This window comes from Mastigoproctus giganteus, chromosome 8 (assembly GCF_048544385.1).
Source record: "Mastigoproctus giganteus isolate SK-2022 chromosome 8, ASM4854438v1, whole genome shotgun sequence".
Classification (NCBI taxonomy): Eukaryota; Metazoa; Arthropoda; class Arachnida; order Uropygi; family Thelyphonidae; genus Mastigoproctus; species Mastigoproctus giganteus.
Genome location: NC_143582.1, coordinates 114,887,285 through 114,908,916, shown reverse-complemented (window position 1 = coordinate 114,908,916; position 21,632 = coordinate 114,887,285). Strand labels below are relative to the sequence as shown.

The 21,632-nt window shown below is 34.7% G+C and overlaps 1 protein-coding gene across 1 annotated transcript in view; it reads left to right on the top strand.

Moving 5' to 3' along the window:
* Positions 1–21,632, top strand: part of Epg5 (ectopic P-granules autophagy protein 5) — a 1,526,775-nt gene that overhangs the window by 71,821 nt on the left and 1,433,322 nt on the right. The window contains exons 3-4 of the mRNA XM_090380318.1: positions 3,623–4,108; positions 16,332–16,499. Coding sequence (XP_090236444.1) covers positions 3,623–4,108; positions 16,332–16,499 — 654 coding nt within the window. The remainder of the gene's footprint in view (positions 1–3,622; positions 4,109–16,331; positions 16,500–21,632) is intronic.

Sequence of the window (21,632 nt, the reverse complement as noted above, 5' to 3'; positions counted from 1 at the left end):
CGGGCGACTTTCGAACTTTTCGTCTTCAGTTATCATTGCTTGGTAGAGAATGCAAAGTATTTAAAGAAAGTTTATTTCCCGTGATGCAGTTCAGTGTGTGCTGAAATTTCACGTGTTAAGTTCCAAAAGGGGGACAGGTTTATGGGAAGTTTAGTGTTTAATACAGTTAATGAAGTGTATTGCCGAAGCCATTTGATAACAAGAGCTTCGTACTGAAGGAGTTTGTAATTGGAGTTGAAATTAATAACTGTAATTGCCGAATCAATTAACAGGTCGTGATTACAGGAATGGACATGTTGTGTGAGTTCTGTATGTGTTTGGTTGGTTTTGAAACTGTTGAAGTGATAATACACATGTGTATTTAGATGTCTTGTAGGTGCCGAATTTTACCGTAGTACTTCCTATGTAGAGTCCGATTGTCAAGTATATGATATTATTAGTCTCACGTCGAATACTTTTTTTTTTTTTTTTTTTTAGGAGCATTAGCAACTAAGGCCATAATGCTCCGGGATATGCGGTGGTCATTCACTGACCTTTCTGCCTCTTCCGTATTTGGTGGTGACGGGATCGAACCCTGGTCTAATCAAGAAGCATGTGATAAGCACTACTGCTCCTTCCCACCTGGCTATGGAGGCGCCTCGAATACTTGTGTGTCTCTTTATATGTATTGAACTTAGAACCCAGATTGTTGTATGATGAAAACGTCAGCGTTATACCTGTGTCCATGAAAATTTGACGAAGACGTTTAGTGTATTGATTATGAAAGGGAAGTACAATGTGAGTTCCTGGTTTCGTATCATGGTTTGTATTATTTGGGTTGTTAATTCTGTATTCAGCTTTGGAAATGGTTTCTGTAATTAATTTTGGTGGGTATTTCCTGGTTATGAATTTCTCTGTGGGATATTGTAACTCCATGGTTAAATCTTCATGTGTGGAACTGTATTTGGTGGCATTATGAATTTGATTGTAGAGAACTGTTCTTTTGATTCTTAATGGATGGCGTGAATAAAAATGTAAATATTTACCCATATGTGTGCTTTTCCTATAGATTTTAGTGGCTAACCTTGTTCCTGTTTTGTATATGGTAAGGTTAAGAAAGTTGATTTTGTTCTGTTTCCACTACTTAAGCCTCTCATGTATGGTATTGAATGTGTTAAGAAGTGTATCGATGGTTGACTTGTTACCTAGTAGTTAATTTTCATTAACTATTCAACTATCAGTGTTAACACTGATAGTTGAATCAGCAGGTGGTTAAATGCTGGAACAAACTTCCATCTGTCGTTGTGAAAGTTGATAGGTTAAATAAATTTGAGGAACTGGACAGGCATTTGGAGGGAATGGTGTGATTTTTTTTTTTTTTTTTGCTGATGCTGCGTGAGCTCATACACTTGCTTTCTTGCATCACATGCCACTACTATTTGCGCCTCCGTGGGCAGGAGCAGCAGTGCGTAGCACACGCTTCTTGATTAGACCGGGGTTTGAGCCCGTGACCACCAAATACGGAGGATGCGGAAAGGTCAGGAAATGATCACTGCATATCCCCAGAGCAATATGGCCTTAGTTGCTAATGCTCCTAAAAACCAAATAACAAACAAACAAATAAACTACTACTACACACAGGTCCTATATATGACAACCAAGAAACAGGATGTGCACTTCTCTTTCTTGATCAAGTATTTTAATTATTTTAATTCTTTTAAATTGTAATCATAATTACAACCACACAATAGTTATGTTCCATTTATATCATTTAAGTTTCTAATTCACACAACCATGCTTCTTCCTTAATTTTCATTACACCAAAACGGATTGTAAAATAATAAGAGAAGTTTACCTCAATATAGTACATAGAACACTTCCATATGATACTCTCTAGAAATTAAAATGGAAAAATCGAAAAACTTACATTAGAGTAACAAATAGTTTAAAAAATAATTAAAACTCAATTTAACACAATTAAAAATCAATTTAACGCAATTAAAAATAAAAATAATTAATTCAACGAATTTAACGAAAAAAATTGCAAAGCGATTTTCCTTCCTGAAGCTGACAACGCTTTTCAACTGTATGTTGTGATCACAGGAATGAAAATTACCAAATAGTGGTGAGTATAAAACTTAAATAGGGATTATTTGTCTTCGTGCATGCACGTAAAAACCCACAAATTGGAGATGAGATATGGTCGATGAACATTAACAGAATTTTTGTATAATTTAATTTCTACGGTTTCTGCAATTAATAGTCACGTATAATTATGTTGGACACTAAGTATTTTTGCCTTGTTAAATAAAAAGTATGTTTTTCGTTAACGGCCTGAAAGGCTAATTCTGACTCTGCTGAATGAGAAGCACGAACTGAGGCCACATGTTGATTAACACGAATATTCAAAGGAAAACATGTTGAACCCTGATAAGATGAGTCGCAATCACCGCAAGAAATGTTGTATACCAGGTCATTAATTTGTGTTGCGAACGAGGAAAGGACTGAGCGATTGTTCAATATAGTGTGTAATTTCCGTATTGGCCTGGCCACAATTTTAAATTCGGTATCTTTAAAGAATCTGTTAAGCTGTTTGTGCCACTGTTCAACATATGGGACAGAAATAAAGTATTTTTTGATATTACTGTTGTTGGTTGGTGTAGTATTTTGTATCCTATCCTTAGCTTGTACCCTAATTCGGTTTATTGTAGCAAGGGGTTTATTGTTTTGTAGCTTAATAATATTCATTCTAGGCTCAAATTTACATTGGAAAGGAAGGATACGGATACAAAGTCATTAAATTTTCTAAATTTCATGCTTACTCAGGACTTGAATAAAATCCAATTTAACATTTATCGAAAACCTACAAACACCGGTATGCTTCTACATTATAACAGCTATCACTCGTTCACCTACAAAAGATCGATCATCTTTAATCAATTTCTTAATGCTTACAAATGACGGAATTTGCTTTGGGCTCAGAAATACAAATATTATCCAGCAGAATCTTAAACAAGGGTTATCCCCTTGCTACAATAAACCGAATTACAATTATTGATATCAATGTAGAACATATTGAGCATTACAGCTCTGGTTCATACTAACCAAAACGGATTATTGAGGTGAGTACTGTAAATTAAGTTTTTTGCTATTTAAACTAAGTTGTTTGTGATGCAGTGCCGTACCTGTTTAGCAGTTTTGATTTTGGCCTTTGATGTTGGCTGTTATAGATGGACAGACACATGACCGCTGCAAACTTGACAATCCATTGATTATTTGATTTACAGCTTGATTTATTAGTTGTTAATTGCTTCATTAAAAATGGCTTGTTAATTTACATGGGTAGATGTATTTAGTTAGTTCGGATTATATGGGCTTGATAATGGACATTCACCAGACATTAGGAGAAAGTTATTGTTGAAGGCTCCAATTAAATCAGTCATGGCGTTAGAATTGTATATATATATTTTTTGTGCTTATATGACTTTGTTGCTTTAGGAGGTCATTAAAATTTTTGTAGTTGAATTCAGTTTTAATAGATATAGCTCAAGAAAGTGAATGAAGTCCTGAAAAAGTTTGATTTTTTTATATTCAAATTTATGTAGTTGTACGAAATATATTGAATTTTGTTTTCTCTGATTAGATGCCGCTGCCATTTCAGCTAGAATCAGTACAGCAGCCTTCTGCTGAATTGTGTGTCATAGATGATTTTTGTAAACTTTATTCCAAAGATGAGATAATAATAAAAGAACAAGATAATTCAAGGCACTCAGAATATAATAATTTATGTGAAACTGTAGCAACAAGAGAAATAACAACAGAAAATGAACAATATACAGACAATACTAAGTCCTTTAAAGAGATATGCAGTAAAACAGATCAAAATGGAAAACTACAGGATAAAAATGAAAAGGAAGCTTCAGCCCAGAAAGCTAGACAAGAACAGGAGAATATTTTAGTCAGTAGTTCATTGAATAATTACAGAAACAAAGTACTGTGCTGTTATCCTCCTTTAAAAAAGGTTCAGATGGTTGTCACATACTTGCGTCCACATATTAAAACGTATTATGAAAACATCCAGGCAAAAACTGAACATACAGTTCAGATGGCATTTGATGATTTTTATAGGGTAAGTAAGAGATTTTGTCTGTTTCTGTGTGTGTGCATTTTTTGTAATATATAATTTGTTGACTAGATTGTGATACGTGAAAGATAAACTGCTTGACTCCTTTGTTTAGAGTCAAATCGAACTGAAGTAAATTTCAGACAACATCCTTATGCTGTTGAGAGCTAATTGTACAAGTTAGGACAGTAGTAGTCAGTTTTGTTTATAGATATGGACTAAGTCAGTTTGCTATGAACAGGCCAGACAGGTCAGGAAACATGGGTATGAGAATTAATGTAGGTTAAGAGGTCAGCATGTTTTCATTTAATAATTTTTTTTTCACACATCTTTTGACTGTTTGTTTAGATTTGATACTTTTATTTACTGCTCAACAGGGTTGCTAATTGGGACTACCTCTTATCAATAATTAAACCAATAGTTTCAAAACTGGCTGTAATGATGCCATCAAGTTTTAATTAATAATGGATTCATCTTCTTGGTAATGGTATTTGATGGAAAACAATATTAGTTATTTTTGATCAACTCATGGATGTAATTTCTAGAAACTTTAAGCCCAATGTAATAATTTCTTCTAATCTTAACCAAATGTAGTAATTTCTAGAAACCTTAAGCCCAAGTTTTCTCTCTCTCTCTCTCTCTCTCTCTCTCTCTCTCTCTCTCTCTCTCTCTCTCTCTCTCTCTCTCTCTCTCTCTCTCTCTCAGTACATAAACAAAAGGACAGAAAGCATAATGCATTTCGATGCTTGCATTGAAATGGTACTTGCTCTGTATTGGGTCTGTGCAGCCAGTAATAAGGATTATATTATACACTTTTTTGATCCAAAAGTCCATACACTGCTTGATTGTTCTTTTAGATTTGATACATTTATTCATTGTTTGACACAGAGTAGTTATTAATTGAAGCCACGGTGCCATAGATTTTAATTAATAATGGGTTCAACTTCTTGGTTCTTGATGTTATATTATTAAAAATGATATTAGTTACTTTAGGTTAACTTGGAGCTTAATGTAGTTGTTTTCAAAGAGTGTAAACAGTGACAAAGCTTGGGAAAGCTCTGTCATCGTCATTGGCAGAATAGTAGCACCCCCCCTTTCCCTTCTGGCAGTAAGGCTAGAAAATGTAACACAGAGTAACATTATTTTGTTAAATTGAGAGAATGAAATTAAATAAAGTGACGTATTGAGCTTTCATTGTTAATTCAGAGATAGCCTTTGGGTTATAAGGGGAACTTGTTTTGGTAAAAATATCTTTATTCCTCATATGAGGGTTATTCCAAAAATAATGCTGTGTATGTGCTCCTCACTTCATATACCATGACTGAAATTTATCAGGATAATTATTTGAAGTTTAATGGAAAACGCATAGTATATATACAAAAGGAAAATATATATAACTTATCTATTATAAAACATTAGTGTACTTGAAACATTGAATGTTTATGTAGAGGCTTTTAAAAATAGGTCAGATTACAGATTCAGATTAGAGATATCTTATCAAAATTGAAAGTTATCAGACACCTACATAAATTTATGAATTGTTGTAAGAAGTGTGTGTGATGAGTCGAGTCAGCAGTAGATCACAGCAAGATTTCATGTTTGTCTCAAAGGTTTTGTCAAGGTCAGACCAGTGTTGAAGACAAGCATTGCTCAGGTTGAGCGAGAACATCTATGGACAACACATCAGCAGTCATCATAACCATCGTTTTTAAGGAAGACAGAAATATGATGTGAAGAAATAGCCAGCAAATCTGGAATAATAGGAAGATTAATTATTATACTATGATTTTTTTAGTGTTTCTCACCAACCATTGAAGTAAAAACAAAAGACGGAAAACCAAATTCTTAAAATTTTTTAATATTTACAATAAATTTATTTACAAACAAAACAAAATACCATATTACTGATGATAGTAATTTTAAAATAAGACAACTGTGATATACAGTAAATATACAAATACCGAATTTAAAATACAATAAAATATACTAGGTTAAAAGCGCTAAAATACTAACTGAAGCTTTCAAAGGCTTCTGCCTTCTTTCTCAACTGTTGAGAAAGAAGGCAGAAGCCTTTGAAAGCTTCAGTTAGTATTTTAGCGCTTTTAACCTAGTATATTTTATTGTATTTTAAATTCGGTATTTGTATATTTACTGTATATCACAGTTGTCTTATTTTAAAATTACTATCATCAGTAATATGGTATTTTGTTTTGTTTGTAAATAAATTTATTGTAAATATTAAAAAATTTTAAGAATTTGGTTTTCCGTCTTTTGTTTTTACTTCAATGGTTGGTGAGAAACACTAAAAAAATCATAGTATGAATATACCCAACCCCAGAGGCCTATTTGAAGAAGATTAATTATTATAAGCTCAAAATTTCATGTCTTGCAAAAAAAAAAAAAAAAATAGAAAATTTTTTTTTGTTTAAACTTACTCATGTAATATTGTATAATACATATAAATGTAAGTATAATATGTATAAAGGCTTGTATAATACATATAAAGGTAAACTTTTATTGCAGGTATAATATGTAGTTGATAGCGTGAGGAAACAGTTATCTTGATGTTTACTCCATGCTATTGTATTCCTGACATCCTTGTGTGTATGTGTGTGTGTGCGTGCGCGTGCTTGCATATGTCAGGCTAAGTGAGAGTTGGAGTTGAATGAGCCTGTGGGCTGTTTTTTTCATGAAAACCCCAAGCAAGAGAGGTAATAGAACTAATAGTACTTAGTACTGTGTGTGGGTTGAGAAGGTTAAAGAAGATACTTGCTGATGTTAGACTTGAATTTCTATAAATTGTAATTTTTTTTGGGAAATGTGTATGAAGGAGGTTGTTCCAGAAAATGGAAGTTGAAGGAATAAATGAGGAAGAAGAAAAGTTGGTTCTGACTTCTTATACAGAAAAGTATTGAAGCAGTAGCTAGCTCTCCAACAGACAGAAAAGGGAATATAAAAAAATAATTTTTGGAGTAGGAATATTGTGTAATTTGCTCTTTTACCGATATAAAGCAAAAGGAATGTTATACTAAAATTAAAGATAAATGCATTTTGATTACTACTTAATGAAGAAGAACATTGGTTCAAGGATATTTTACCTACGAAGGCAAGCTTTAATGTGTTAATGTTTAAAAAAGTTGTTGCTGTTTGTTTTAGTTCGAAAGACTAAGTTAAGTGAGTATTATAAGGAAATAGATCGCAAAAAAAAAAGGCCTTCAAAAATGTTAAGTAAAATATTTCGATTCATTTGTAGCAATCCAAACAATAATTATATAACTTAGTTTCAGGCTGTCATCACATCAGATATTGAAGTCCATTCTTTTCCTTTTATTGGTTGAGTCAGATAGAATGCATATTATTTATCTGTATTCATGAGCCATTAAAATATATTAGATGGGTTCATTAATATCTTAAAATATATTATTCAGCCCGGTTGTTAGTTATTTCATATGCCCAAAGAGCTTGTATTCTTTTAAAGGATTGAAATACGAAATTGAAACTGAGACCTTAACACTCAGACTGTTGACACGTAATTATCTGATGCGGTCTACTACAGGATAGTAGTTTAATGTATTCTTTTAGCAGTTCTGTCTCAGCCTTGAGTGCCAAGTGATAGTGTGCAAGCTATTTTCTTGAATGATATATAGAATGATCTTTTTGAGTGATTTGTTTCAATTTGTGCTCATTTAAATTAGAAAGACAAATTTAACTGAGCACTTCAATAAGGGAACAGATTATAAAAAAATAAAAAAAAAAAAAAAAAAAAAACTTCAAAAATATTAAGTGTTTTATTTCTAGTGCCTTTCTCTCTTCAATTCACTGTAAGTGGTTCTGTACTCATAAGGTATCGAATAAGAACACAGGAAGGAAATCCCCTTCTTTTCTTAATATATTTTTTAATTTCTTTACTAATTATAATAATTGATCTAGTGCTTGTCCACATGGCACCACTCCTGCTTGCATGTTGGTGGGCTAGCAGATGATACAAAGGTTGGCAGGGTTGTTAATGATAGTAATGGCAGTGTGCTACTGCAACAGGATCTAGATAATTTGGGCAGATGGGCTAAGAAGTGGCAACTGAAGTTTAACCTTGACAAATGCAAAGTACTGCATATGGGTAGAAGTATCCCGAGAGAAAAGTACCAACTCTATGGTACAACACTTAAGGTGGTAGAAAATGAAAAAGACCTGGAAGTAATTGTGCAGTCAGATATGAAGTTTTCTGAGCAATGCAGACAGGCTGCCAGGGCAGGTCATGGGGTTTTGTCAATGATATATAGGAATTTTGCTAGCAGGGAAAAGGAGGTGATTGTCCCTCTGTATAAGGCAATGGTCAGGCCACGCCTTGAGTACTGCGTACAGGTCTGGAGGCCTCATTTTAGGAAGGATGTAGGTTTGCTTGAGCGTGTACAGAGAAGGCAACAAGATTGGTGAGGGGAATGAAGGGATCCTCTTACCAAGAGAGGCTTAAGTTCTGCAAATTGCAGTGGCTGGAGACTAGGCACCTGTGCAGTGATCTGATTGAGGTGTATAAGGCCTTGAATGGGTTGAGCACGCTGAATTCTGATGGGATCCTTCCACTTGTTCAGATTACGAACCTAAGGGGGCATAAATTCAAATTAAGAAAAGATAGATGTAGAATAGATGTGCGGAAATTTGCTTTTAGCCAGCGGGTGGTTAATTGCTGGAACAAACTTCCATCTGTCATTGTGGAAGTTGATAGGTTAAATAAATTTAAGGAGGAACTGGACAGGCATTTGGAGGGAATGGTGTGATTTTTTTTTTTTTTTTTTGGCTGATGCTGCATAAGCTCATACACTTGCTTTCTTGCATCACATGCCACTACTACTACTACTACTCCTACCCTGAATACCTCCAGAGGAGTGACAAGAGTGGTACTTGTTAATCATTTCTGAAGAGAAACAGCTTAAAGATCAGAAAGTTACATATGCCAAATGGATTATGACAAAAGCATTGTAATTTAATACTCACATTCAGTATCATACTTACTTTTAGTGCTCTTGTCTTGCCACAAACTTAAAAAGTTAAAACAGATTATTTGTTATGTTATCCTTGCATATCAAATCCCATCAGGTGATCTGAAAATGCCAAAAACAATCATTCTGAGGCAATGCAGTATGTCTTCCTTATGAGCCAAAAGAACACAGGATATCAGAGGACTGTCACTCCTCCATTGTGCCCAAATTGTAAAGGAAATCGTCTGGCCTTCTCTAAGTCTTGTGACTGTGGAAACTTGGGGGAAAAAAAATTCAAAAATGCAAGATACAAGATTGAAAAGAAAGTATCTTATCTGGAAGCATAAAAACAAATCTTAGTAAGTATGCCTGCATGCTCTTATGAAGCCACTGTTAAAGGCTACAAAGCAGTTACTGTTCAAGCAGGTTTCTCATTTGCCCCGAACATATCTCTGGCCATTTGTGTCTGATCACTACTCATTTCTGTGGTCTGTGCAGTACCATTAGTAAGCTAGCAGACCTAGTTGAACAATATGATCCTGTTAGTGTGTGCTTACCTTACCCTGGGGTGGCTCCTAAGGTAAGAAACTATATCATGTATAGATGCAACATAAGTACAGAATCACCTGCTTGTGGGGGGGGTTGTGATTCCTGTTAAATCCAATATCCCGTACAGATATATTCTCCTCTAAATTACCTTAGAAATAGTGGCTGTATACATTGTCATTGGAATCACATTAACCCTAGTCTTAATTTATATCCTGCCAAATTTTTCACTCACTCGTACTAGTCTTGGTGCTATATTAGCTCAATGTCTTTCTGAATGTCTTCCACTTCCATTTTATATTTTGGGAGATCTGAATGGCTGCAACCCATTATGGGGATGTTCTCATCTAACATCTAGAGGTAGGCTAATAGAATCTTTACAGGATGACTACCAGCTCACTTTGCTAAACAGTGGATCACTTATATCCATCTTCCAACAAATGCTTCTGCTTTAGATCTACCAGTATGTTCTTCTATCTATTCCAGAGTGGAATGGTACTGCTGATCTATATAGTATTGATCACTTCCTTATTATCTGTAAAATACAAACTAGGTTGACACTTTGGTTTTCAAGATGCACCACCTGGAATTTCCATAAGGCAGACTGGGTTAATTATTCAAAACACATCCATTTTGATGATCACCTGATTCTGTCCTCTCCTATTGAAGGTTTAAACCTTCAATAGGAGAGGACCGAATCAGGTGATCACAACACTAACTAACTAACCAAGTATTAGCTATGGCCGCTGTGTCATAGATGTGTCACACAGTGGCCATAGCTATATTCCAAAATTACAAGTAGATAGATGATGTTGCAATCACAAGTTGAAAAGGGACTCTGCCCTTGCATAATCAAGGAAGATTAAAGCCTGGAAATTCCATAAATTCCCCACTGCTGTTAACCTCAATAATTAAAAGAAACTCAAAGCCAGAGCACAGTGAATCAGATGGAAGGCCAAATGAGAATCTTGGACTAAATTTGACAGCAGCATTAACAAAGATACAGATTGAAGGTAATTTGGAAAAGAATTCAGGCTGTGAATGGTAAATATCATTAAGTTCTTTCCCCCAGTCCTTTGCTGGAGGGTAATGATTTGTCCTCTCCATCTGAGATAGCAGAAGTAGTTACTGAAACTTTCTCTGAATCCTGTGCTGAGTAGTATGAGATAAATTTTGCTACTACAGCTTCCTATCCATATAGTCACCCTTTTAAGTTAATAGAACTTTAAAAGTCCTTGTTTAACTCTTAGCAGTGCTGCAGGCATGGATGGTATCTGCTACATCATGCTGCAAAATCTTAATGAAAAGGTCATAACCTCCCTGTTGATCTTTTATATGATCTTTGGAGAAAACTTATCCATTATCATCTTGTCATTCAATTGTCATTCTTATGAAGAATGACAATTGAATTCTTTCCCCGATTTCAAGAAATCAGGAAAAGACCCCTCTTTTCCAAATAATTACCGACCAATCTCCCAGCTGCTTAGGCAGGGTGGAAAGATGGTACAATTTATACTTAAGGATATTAGAAACACATTGTGATTGACCTTCAGTGCAGCTTTAGAAAGAACTGATCTACCTTAGATATGCATATAAAAGCAGCACCCAGAGGTGGTATCAAGATATGGGGAATGTTTTGTTGGCATGGGGTTTAGAGGGGAACAGGTATCCTGTGTGTTATCAGACACTCAGCCTAAAAGATGGATCCAATATCTCTCTATTACAGAAGATTTAGGAGAAGTCCGGTTGGCCTGCCTCCCTAAAAATCCACTCATGCACATCTTCTCGATGGTAAGCCCTGTTACGTCACTTAGGTGGCAACGAACGTGTAGAGTGGTTCTCTTCAAGACGCCTGGTCAGCATGAAGAGGAAAAGACCAAAGCCTCCAGCATATGAAAGCACGACGAAACAAATGGCCCTCAGTCCCCAGCAGCTTTCACTCTCCCTTTTACGGCAGCGAGAGGATCAGAGTGGAAGCAGAGGGTGCTAAGAATCTCTGGGTGCTAAGAATCTCTACGACCAAGCTGCCATGCATGGAAACTGAACTTGGCCTGTTATAACGTAAGATCACTCATCGGTGAAGACAGGATATTAGAGCTGGAAAAGGAATTAGAAAATGTGAATTGGAATATCATCGGTTTGGCTGAAACAAGAAGAAGAAATGAATCACTTATAAGTTTATCAAGTGGAAATCTGCTGTACAGCAATGGAAACAGTGAAAGGAGTGAAGGTGGAGTTGGGTTTCTGGTCCATAAAGATTTTAAAAACAACATTTTGGAATTCAAAAGTACATCACCAAGAGTGTCAAGACTAATACTCAATATTTCTAAGAGGTACAAGATAAAGATTGTAATGATTTATGCACCAATATCAAGCCATGATGACGAAGAGGTTGAAGAAATGTATACCAAAATTGAGAGTCTTCTAGATGAGCAGAAAACCCACTACACTATTATTATGGGAGACTTCAATGCTAAGGTTGGAAAAAGACAAAACAGCGCAGAAAGGGGAACTATAGAAAATTTTGGAATTGGTGAAAGAAATGAAAGACTTGTGGAATTTGCATAATCTCAAGGACTGTCAGTAATGAACACTTTTTTCAAGAAAAGGGTGAACAGAAAGTAGACATGGAAGAGTCCAAATGGATTAACTACTAATGAAATCGACTTCATCCTCACTAACAGAAGATATATTGTGAATGATGTTACCGTCCTGAATAACATAAATGTTGGAAGTGATCACAGAATGGTAAGATGTACATTTGATATAGATGTAGGAAAGGAAAGGAAAAAACTGACTCGAGTAAATAATACAAAGGTCTTTGAGATAACAGAAGAGGAGAAAAAGCAGTATGTACCGGAACTTAAGAACAAGTTTGAGCTTCTGCATACTGCTGAGGACCAAGATATCGACGAGGAATATTACAACTTTTTGAAAGTGATAAAGCCCAAGAAACCTATAGGGAAAAAGAAATCCAAAGAAGAAAAAATTTGTCAAGAAACACTTGTCATGATGAACCGAAGACGACAAATGAAAAGCAAGAAAAACACTGACAGGGAGAAAATTGAGTATACTGAGTTATGCAAAGCCATTAGAAAGAGACTCAGAGAGGACATAAGAAGATTTAACACAAGAAAAGTAGAAAAAGCATTAAGGGAAAACAAAGGATTTAAATCAGCAGCCATGAGCAGTAATACAAAAAGACAAATGATACTGAAACTGAAGAATAGCGATGGTGTACTTATAAACAGCAGAAAAGGCATAATTCAAATAGCAGAAGACTACTATAGAGAATTATACAAGGAGCAGGGGAATGATGCCAGCAGTGGGGAAGATAGATTGCAAAGTAGCAACACATACGACATACCCAATATTCTTCCTGATGAGGTAGAACATGCATTGAAGAAAATGAAGAATCAGAAAGCCCAGGGGGAAGATGAAGTTACTGTAGAGTTGTTTAAATTGGGAGGAAGAGACATAACACAAAAACTGGCAAGGCTCTTCACAAAGTGCATTAGAAAAGATGTGACGCCTAAGCAGTGGAATAATGCAATCATAGTTTTGCTGCATAAGAAAGGATATAAATCAGAAATTGGAAATTATAGACCAATTAGCTTGTTATCCCACATCTACAAGTTGTTCACAAAGGTCATTACTAACAGATTAGAAAGAATACTTGATGAGAATCAACTGAAATAGCAAGCTGCCTTTAGGACAGGATTCTCAACTATGGATCACCTTCACGTAATATCGCAGCTAATGGAGAAAGCAAATGAATATAAAACACCCGTATGCCTGGCATTTGTGGATTATGAAAAGGCATTTGATTCCATACAGCATAAGGCAATGTTTCGGGCACTGGAAAGACAAGGCATTGATACCCCATATATTATGATTTGGAAGAAAATATTTGAGAGTGCTACCTCCTTTATTAGACTAGACAAAAACAGTAGGAAATTTAAAATTGAGAAAGGAGTTCGACAAGGAGACACAATATCTCCGAAGCTGTTTACTGCTGCCCTTGAGGAAGCTTTCAGAAGATTAGACTGGTCGCAGAAAGGAGTCAATGCGAACGGAGAGTACCTAAACCATTTACGATTTGCAGATGACATTGTGGTCATAAGCCAAGATCCCAAAGAATTAGAGGAAAATCTTAATCAGTTATGCACAGCTAGTAAGGATTTTGGACTAAAGATGAATATGGCTAAAACAAAAGTAATGATGAACAAGTATGCCACAGAAAGGGAAATAATGATTGAAGGAGCAGTAATTGAAAAGGTGGAGTCATATACTTACCTGGGACAAGTTATTAGCTGTAATAATAATAAATGGCTGGAAGTCAAGAGAAGAATAAAGTTTGGATGGATAGCATTCAGGAAATATAGTTACATACTGAAGAGCAATATCCCAGTTTGTCTGAAACGTAAAATAATGAACCAATGTATACTCCCCACCATGACTTATGGACGTGAAACTTGGGCACTCACCAAAAGAATGGAAGAGAAGCTGAGAACTACATAGCGAAGAATGGAACGAATTATATTGGGAATCAGACTGTTAGATAAGAAGAGAAACACATGGATTAGGCAACAAACTCAAGTAAAGGACATTCTTATCAAAACTAAAGAACTCAAATGGTCTTGGGCAGGACACATAGCTCGAAGACATGAAGACAGATGGACTAAGAAAATAACAGACTGGTATCCAAGAGTAGGTAGAAGAAAACCTGAAGACAAAGGCGGAGATGGATAGATGAAATTCATGAGTTTGTGGGTAGTAAATGGATGGCCAGTGCTCAAAACAGAAGGAAATGGAAAGTTGCTGGAGAGGCCTTCATCCTGCAGTGGATTGAAAATGGCTGATGATGATGATGATTGTTGGCATGGACTGGGTCTGATATACTGGTTGTAGGTTTAAATGTCATCCAGGGAGTACCTGAATTTTGTATCAGACCTACCGCACCCTGCAATGTTACACTTTTATCCTGAAGGTGAGGGCCACTTTACGGATGACAGTTCGGCAGTGCATCATGTCAGAATTGCACAAGAATAGTTCAGAGAACATGACATGGATTTCCACCATCTTCCCTGGCCCCCACATTCATCTGATTTCAGTCCTATTGAGAATGTGTGGGATGTGCTGAAGAGAGCTATTTGGCAACAAACTCCTCATCCTTTAATTTTGTTGCGATATTTTGCTAGAAGATTACAATTAGACCAAAACGCACTAAACACTAATAATATCGATGCTGTGCTGCATGCTTGATATTGTTCGAAACAAAGGCAACCTGATTTAATATTTGAATTTTTTTGGCTAGTGTGTGTGTATAATTTACCAGGACATATAGTTACTAATTGTCTCACAGCTTCTTATATTGGTTTCACATCAGCTAGGAATCCCTTGCCACTCATTATTCCTCAGTTGGCATTACCACCACCTCAGGCATCTTTGCCAAATGAGAAGGCAAACCAAGTGGGCTGTACTACATTTCTGCTGCTCAAACTGAAACACCAAGTTAATTTTGAATATTTCATGTTTTATTATTTATTTTATAGTTTCATATTTTCAAGATATTGTGTTTAAAATCACTAACAGTTAATTGATTACTATCAATATCTTCATTACTGACATTGCTAACATCATTCATTGATTACTATCAGTGATAGTTTTGTTGTCACTTCATTGGGAAGTTCATTATGAAAGACATCGAGCATAGTAAATTCTGCTGTGAGCTTGATGTTTTTATAGTTCAAAGAGTAGTGGGAGTTCTCTTAGACTCTAGTGTTTGGGTATCCTTTGTAGATATCTTGTTGACCAGTCTAGAAACAGAAACCACATCTCAGTGAAAATCCTAGGTATAATGATAAATCTTGTATTATGAAGGAAAGAATTAAGATGGAGGCAGACAGCTGGGGTTGAACTACTGGTGATACCACTGTTTCTCAACAAGACTTCTTGTTGAGAAACAGTATTATCTTAAACTTCGGGGAAAGAAAGGTTGTCTTGGCAAGACAGACTTCTTGAATGAAAAACAGAAGGAAATAGTGAATTTTCCCGTTTTCCCTTTTTTATTCCTTGGCTGGTGTTTGTCTTTAATTATTGCAGTATATTATAAGTAATTGATTACAAAGAGGTAGTTAATCCATCTTTTAGCAAAAGTAGTTTTTTTTTCAAAAAAGAGTGTTGTTTCACATCTTCATAACAGACACACAAAAGGTAACACAAAAAGATAACACATTTGCCTTGTGTACTGTTACGAAGATTTGATTTTTCAATTTCAAGCAGTGAAAAAATGATGTAATCAGGTTTTTAAACAAATAGCATGAAAGTTTTGGAAGAAAAAAAAACAACAGGCATTTTGTTAGTTAAATTACACAGATAGGGAAATGGCTCTGAGAAATGGGCCATTTTTGATTGTTATGAATAGCAGTAATCAAAACGATTCCAAGCTATATCCCATTGTGTTGACCTTTCGAAATAAAAAAATATCAAACTGAAAACAGTTTGGTCTACAAGTCTCAAGCAAGTCACCTTTAATTGCCAGAGACAAGGTGACTTTGTTTTGTCTTCTTAATGCATCTCTCTTCAGAATGCTAGTTCAATGATTTTGGTACCAGTTAATATCATTTTTTAAAATTTTATTTTGTATTGTTCATTTTCATTTGGTTCAAAATTTGTTTTTTTGCAGTTTATATTTCATTTTACAGCAGCAAAATGAATTGGAAAACAGCGAATTTTATGAATTGATTTCTAGTTACATGAGATCACAGCAAGAATTGATAAAATACAAAAATAAGTTTTTTGATATGGATAAAAATTACAAGACCAAGAAGCAATACTTATGGACAATTGTTACAAAGCTGATCTCTTCTAAGGTAAGAGTTTGTAGATTTTTAGTGGATTAATGTATATAATTTAATTTAGGACTATTTAATGGTGTAATATTTAACTTACAAAAATTTATTTTTAGTAGACTAAATATTGAAGATTTACTGTTATAATGTTTCTGAATAAAAATGTTACCCAGAAACATTATAAGAAAATATCTAGCTTACAAATCCTTTCTTGGCAAAGTGACGAATTTTTGTGGGTCACTGTCTTTTATCATGCCATACAGTTTTTCTAACCTTCCCAAATGCAAAGGTGAACCCCAGCTTTTTTTCAGAATTTGCCAAGAGCAAAAACAAGAAAAAGACACTTCAAAATGCAGAACAAATATCTTATACCAAGAGGCAAAAAAAAACAGGTTCAAGCTACAACTATAAATAAACCTTCATATGCCAAAATTTCTACCAAACATTACTTGATAAGATGAAAAAAATTCTAATGGTGGATGATATAATCATATTGTCCACCATTAAAATCTTTCACCTCTTGTGTATGGCATTTTCTGACAAACCTGAAAGAAGAAGCAGTGAATATACTAATTTCAGTTCCAGCAGGACAACCATCTTCAATGAATTGAATAGCAAAGAAACAACTGCCTTTCTCAATTAAATGACTATCTTAGAAATATTTACTATTGAGGAAGTGGATACAGATAAACCAAACTTTCCAAAAAAAAAAAAAAAGAAAAAAAAAATTGGAGAAGCTGGAACAATATATATATATTTTACTGCTTTTAGCCATCTGGCTTAATTAGATACTCTCTGACAATGACCACATGTTGGCTAGTTTTAACTATTTAAAATTAACTTGTTATCTATTTAAAATATACTCTTTTATTACATATACTTTTAATACTTATTTATATATCGTTTTTACCTTCTTTTTTATTCTTATCTAGCTTACAAATCCCTTCTTGGCATTGTGACCAATTTTTGTGGGTCACTGTAATCTTTTATCACCTTTTTATCTCTTACCATTTTTTCAACTGTTTTTATTCATTTAATTTTTGTTGGTACATGGCCTGCATTGCTGATGCACCAATAAACTCCAAACCAAACTTGTTCTTACAGAAATATAATCCAGTTTGTCTGTAGGAAACCTATCCAAAACCCTAAGGTGTCCCAAACATCCAGCCCTATACAATATTTCATGAAGATAAAATTGGTGATTGTCCAAGACATGTTGGCATTACAATCATGTTGAATAGCTACTTTCTGATTGAATAAATATCATTGAATAGTAACTTGGAAGTTGTAGCAGTTTGTATAACAGTTGGTTTTTTTTCTAATAGAAACCCAACTGTTCTAATAGTATGTTACATTTACTTCCCACTGGAAACTGCTGTTATTTATAATGAGCTTGACAGCCTTATTCTTCAATTGCCTTCTCCCTTATGTCTTTTAGGCAATTTTCCATGATGAATTTATGATTCCAAAATGTTGATCACAGACTTCAGAGAAGCATAATCGTCCGTCCTTAATGATGATGATGCAAATACTTCACAGCAGTATGTTGAATGTACGAAGCAAGAAAAGAGCAAAATATAGAGTGGGTAATTTTGACATTATCCATTGTCCTGTTGCTGGAAAATGAACGGTTTCAATATTCCTGTATAAAAGCAAGGCATACAAGATGGCAACACAAAAAAAAAAAAAAAGATTCCTGGATCCACTTTGCTTCATCAGTAAGTGAAGCGAAGTCTCACTTTTCATTCATATCTGTGTACCATGAAGTACAAGGGCTGGTCAATAAAGAATGAAGATACTTTTTTTCATAACATACCTTTTAGATAGTATGAATCAGAGCTGTAATACTCAATATGTTCTACGTTGATAATAATATTAGTAAATTAATAAGAGGAGTTTACCTCAATATAGTACGTGGAACACTTCCGTATGATACCCTCCAGAAATTAAAACGGAAAAAACGAAAAAATCGACAACTTACCGGTCCATTAAAGTAAAATATAAATAATTAAAGTAAAATATAAATAATTAAATAATCAATTTAACACAATTCAAAATCAATTCAAAACAATTAAAATTCAAATTAACGCAATTAAAAGAATAACGAAAATATTCAAAACGATCTTCCTTCCTGAAGCTGACAATGCTTTTCGACCGACTGTCGTGATCACAGGAATGAAAATCACCGAATCAGGCTAAACCTGCAACTTAAATAGTGATTATGTGTCTTCGCGCATGCGCGTAAAGGTCCACGCATCGGAGATCAAATATGGCCGCCGAACATTAACAGAATTCTCGTGTAATTTAATTTCAATGGTTTCTGCAATTAATAGTCGCGTATAATTACGTTGAACGTTAAGTATTTTGGCCTCGTTAAATAAAAAAGTATGTTTTTCGTTAATGGCATGAAAGGCTAATTCTGACGCTGCTGAACGAGAAGCACGAACTGAGGCTTCGTGTTGATTTACATGAATATTAAGAGAAAACCGCATCGAACCCTGATAAGACGAGTCGCAATCACCGCAAGAAATGTTGTATACTAGATCATTAATTTGTGTTGCGAACGCGGAAAGAACCGAGCGATTGTTCAGTATAGTGTGTAACTTCCGTATAGGCCTAGCTATAATTTTAAATTCGGTATCTTTAAAGAATCTGTTAAGCTGTTTGTGTCACTGTTCAACATATGGGACAGAAATAAAGTATTTTTTGATATTACTATTGTTGATTGGTGCAGTATTTTGTATCCTATCCTTAGCTTGTACCCTAATTCGATTTATTGTGTTAATGGGATAACCCCTGTTCAAGAATCTGCTAGTTAATATTTGTATTTCTGAGTCCAAAGCAGAATCCGTCGTTGAATATTTATAGGCATTTAGAAATTGATTAAAGATAATCGATCTTTTGTAGGTGAACGGGTGGTAGCTATTATAATGTAGAAGCATACCGGTGTTTGTGGGTTTTCGATAGATGCTAAATTGTATTTTGTTCAAGTCCCGGGTAAGCGTGAAATTTAGAAAGTTTAATGATTTAGTATCCGTATCTTCCCTTTCCAATGTAAATTTGAGTCTAGAATGAATATTATTAAACGAATGTAAAATGTCTTGGATAGTACTACTATCGGTAATAACTAGAACATCGTCTAAATACCTCCCATAGTATGTGATACGGGGACGAAAAGGTGTCAAATGTATCTGCTCAATCGTTGAGAGATAGATCTCTGACATTAAGCCACTCAGGCTCAAACCCATTGGTAATCCAAAAATTTGTTTGTACACCTTGTCTCGAAAGGTGATGTAGTTAGCCTCAACTAATAGTTTAATTAAGTGAAAAATTTCCTTAATAGGCAGCTTCGTATAATTAATCGGTGTCGAGTTTTTATTTAACATATCCCAAATAATATCTAATGTGTATTCAACGTTTACATTCGTATATAATGAGGTAACATCTAATGAGAATAAATTGTCATTGTCGCCGAGTCTACAGTCTTTAAGATTATTAAATAATGTATCGTAATTCTTAATCCCAAATTGTATAACCTGTCTAAAAGGTTTTATAATGTTATATACATATGTGGCTAAGGCTGAAAATGCCGAGTTCCTGTAGAATAGGTCGAATCGGAAATCCAGGCTTGTGTAATTTTACCTGACCAAAAAGTGCAGGAATATTGTATGTTCTGGACTTCAATTCCTTCAACTGAACCATAGTAATGTAGTCGTTTTTACGATATGTGGTTAACGTTTTATTGTATTGATTTACCAAATTGGTAAACAGTGTCGGGTCCACTTCACGATAAGTGGAGGTATCAGACACAACTGAATCTAACTTATTAATATAATCATGTTTATTTAGTATTACCACTGTGTCTCCTTTATCTGCCCTCTGTATAATAATGTCCTTATTTTCTCGAAGTTCTCGTAAAGCTGAACTGTCATGTGTATTCAATTTAGGAAGTCGCGTTTCTTTTACGTTATTCACTACTTGGTTAACTTGTTGAATAAATACATCTTTTTGTGGAACACTACGAAGTCCAAATTCAATATCAATTACGCATTGTTTTTTTGGCAGCTTTCGAGGTGGTAAATTATAATTTAATCCTTTGGATAAAAGTGAAATCTGGTCCTGCGATAGTGTACACGAGGAAAGATTTGTAACCTGTTGATATGTCGGTTCGTTGGATACTGGGTGAGGGGGTGTTCGTGAACTAGCCGACATATTCTGTGGTAGTGCGTTATGTGTCTGTGGGGGGGATGTCACCCAACTCGTGTGAACTTGGTCGCAAGCTCGCGACAATGTGTTAGAATTCGCATGAACGTGTCTTGAACTATTCGATAATGTTTGCAACTTATTAACGTGTCTGTTTTTTATCTCTGAGGCTTGTGCTTCCCGTCGCAAATCTATGGAGGTCTTCAATACAGACCAATCGTTCGGATGTAGATAATTTTTTAATTTATCCCGAAGCTTCCTAACCTGGGAAAGGTATTTTTGTTTATCCGAATATCGAGATTTTAAGGCAAGCTTAACAATATTATGTGATGTCGCCAGTGATAGTTGTTTTATGCCTGAAATTTTTTGATTTAAATTCACCCTGGCAAACTTCGGAACGATGTTGTTTTGAAGGCAATATTTTAGGTAAGAAATATGGTAACTTTGGGCCGAGTACCTTAGTGTAGATTTAATGTAATTTTGTACCAAGCCATTCAAAAAATCTCCCATAATTGTGTGTATCGATTGTATACTGTATTTTATTGTATTTATATTTTACTTTAATGGACCGGTAAGTTGTCGATTTTTTTCGTTTTTTCCGTTTTAATTTCTGGAGGGTATCATACGGAAGTGTTCCACGTACTATATTGAGGTAAACTCCTCTTATTAATTTACTAATATTATTATCAACGTAGAACATATTGAGTATTACAGCTCTGATTCATACTATCTAATTAATTTCCAAACTCTTATTGACTATTTCATTCACTTCCTGTCTCTCCAGGTGTATACAATCATTATAAAACCTTTTAGACAGGTTATACAATTTGGGATTAAGAATTACGATACATTATTTAATAATCTTAAAGACTGTAGACTCGGCGACAATGACAATTTATTCTCATTAGATGTTACCTCATTATATACGAATGTAAACGTTGAATACACATT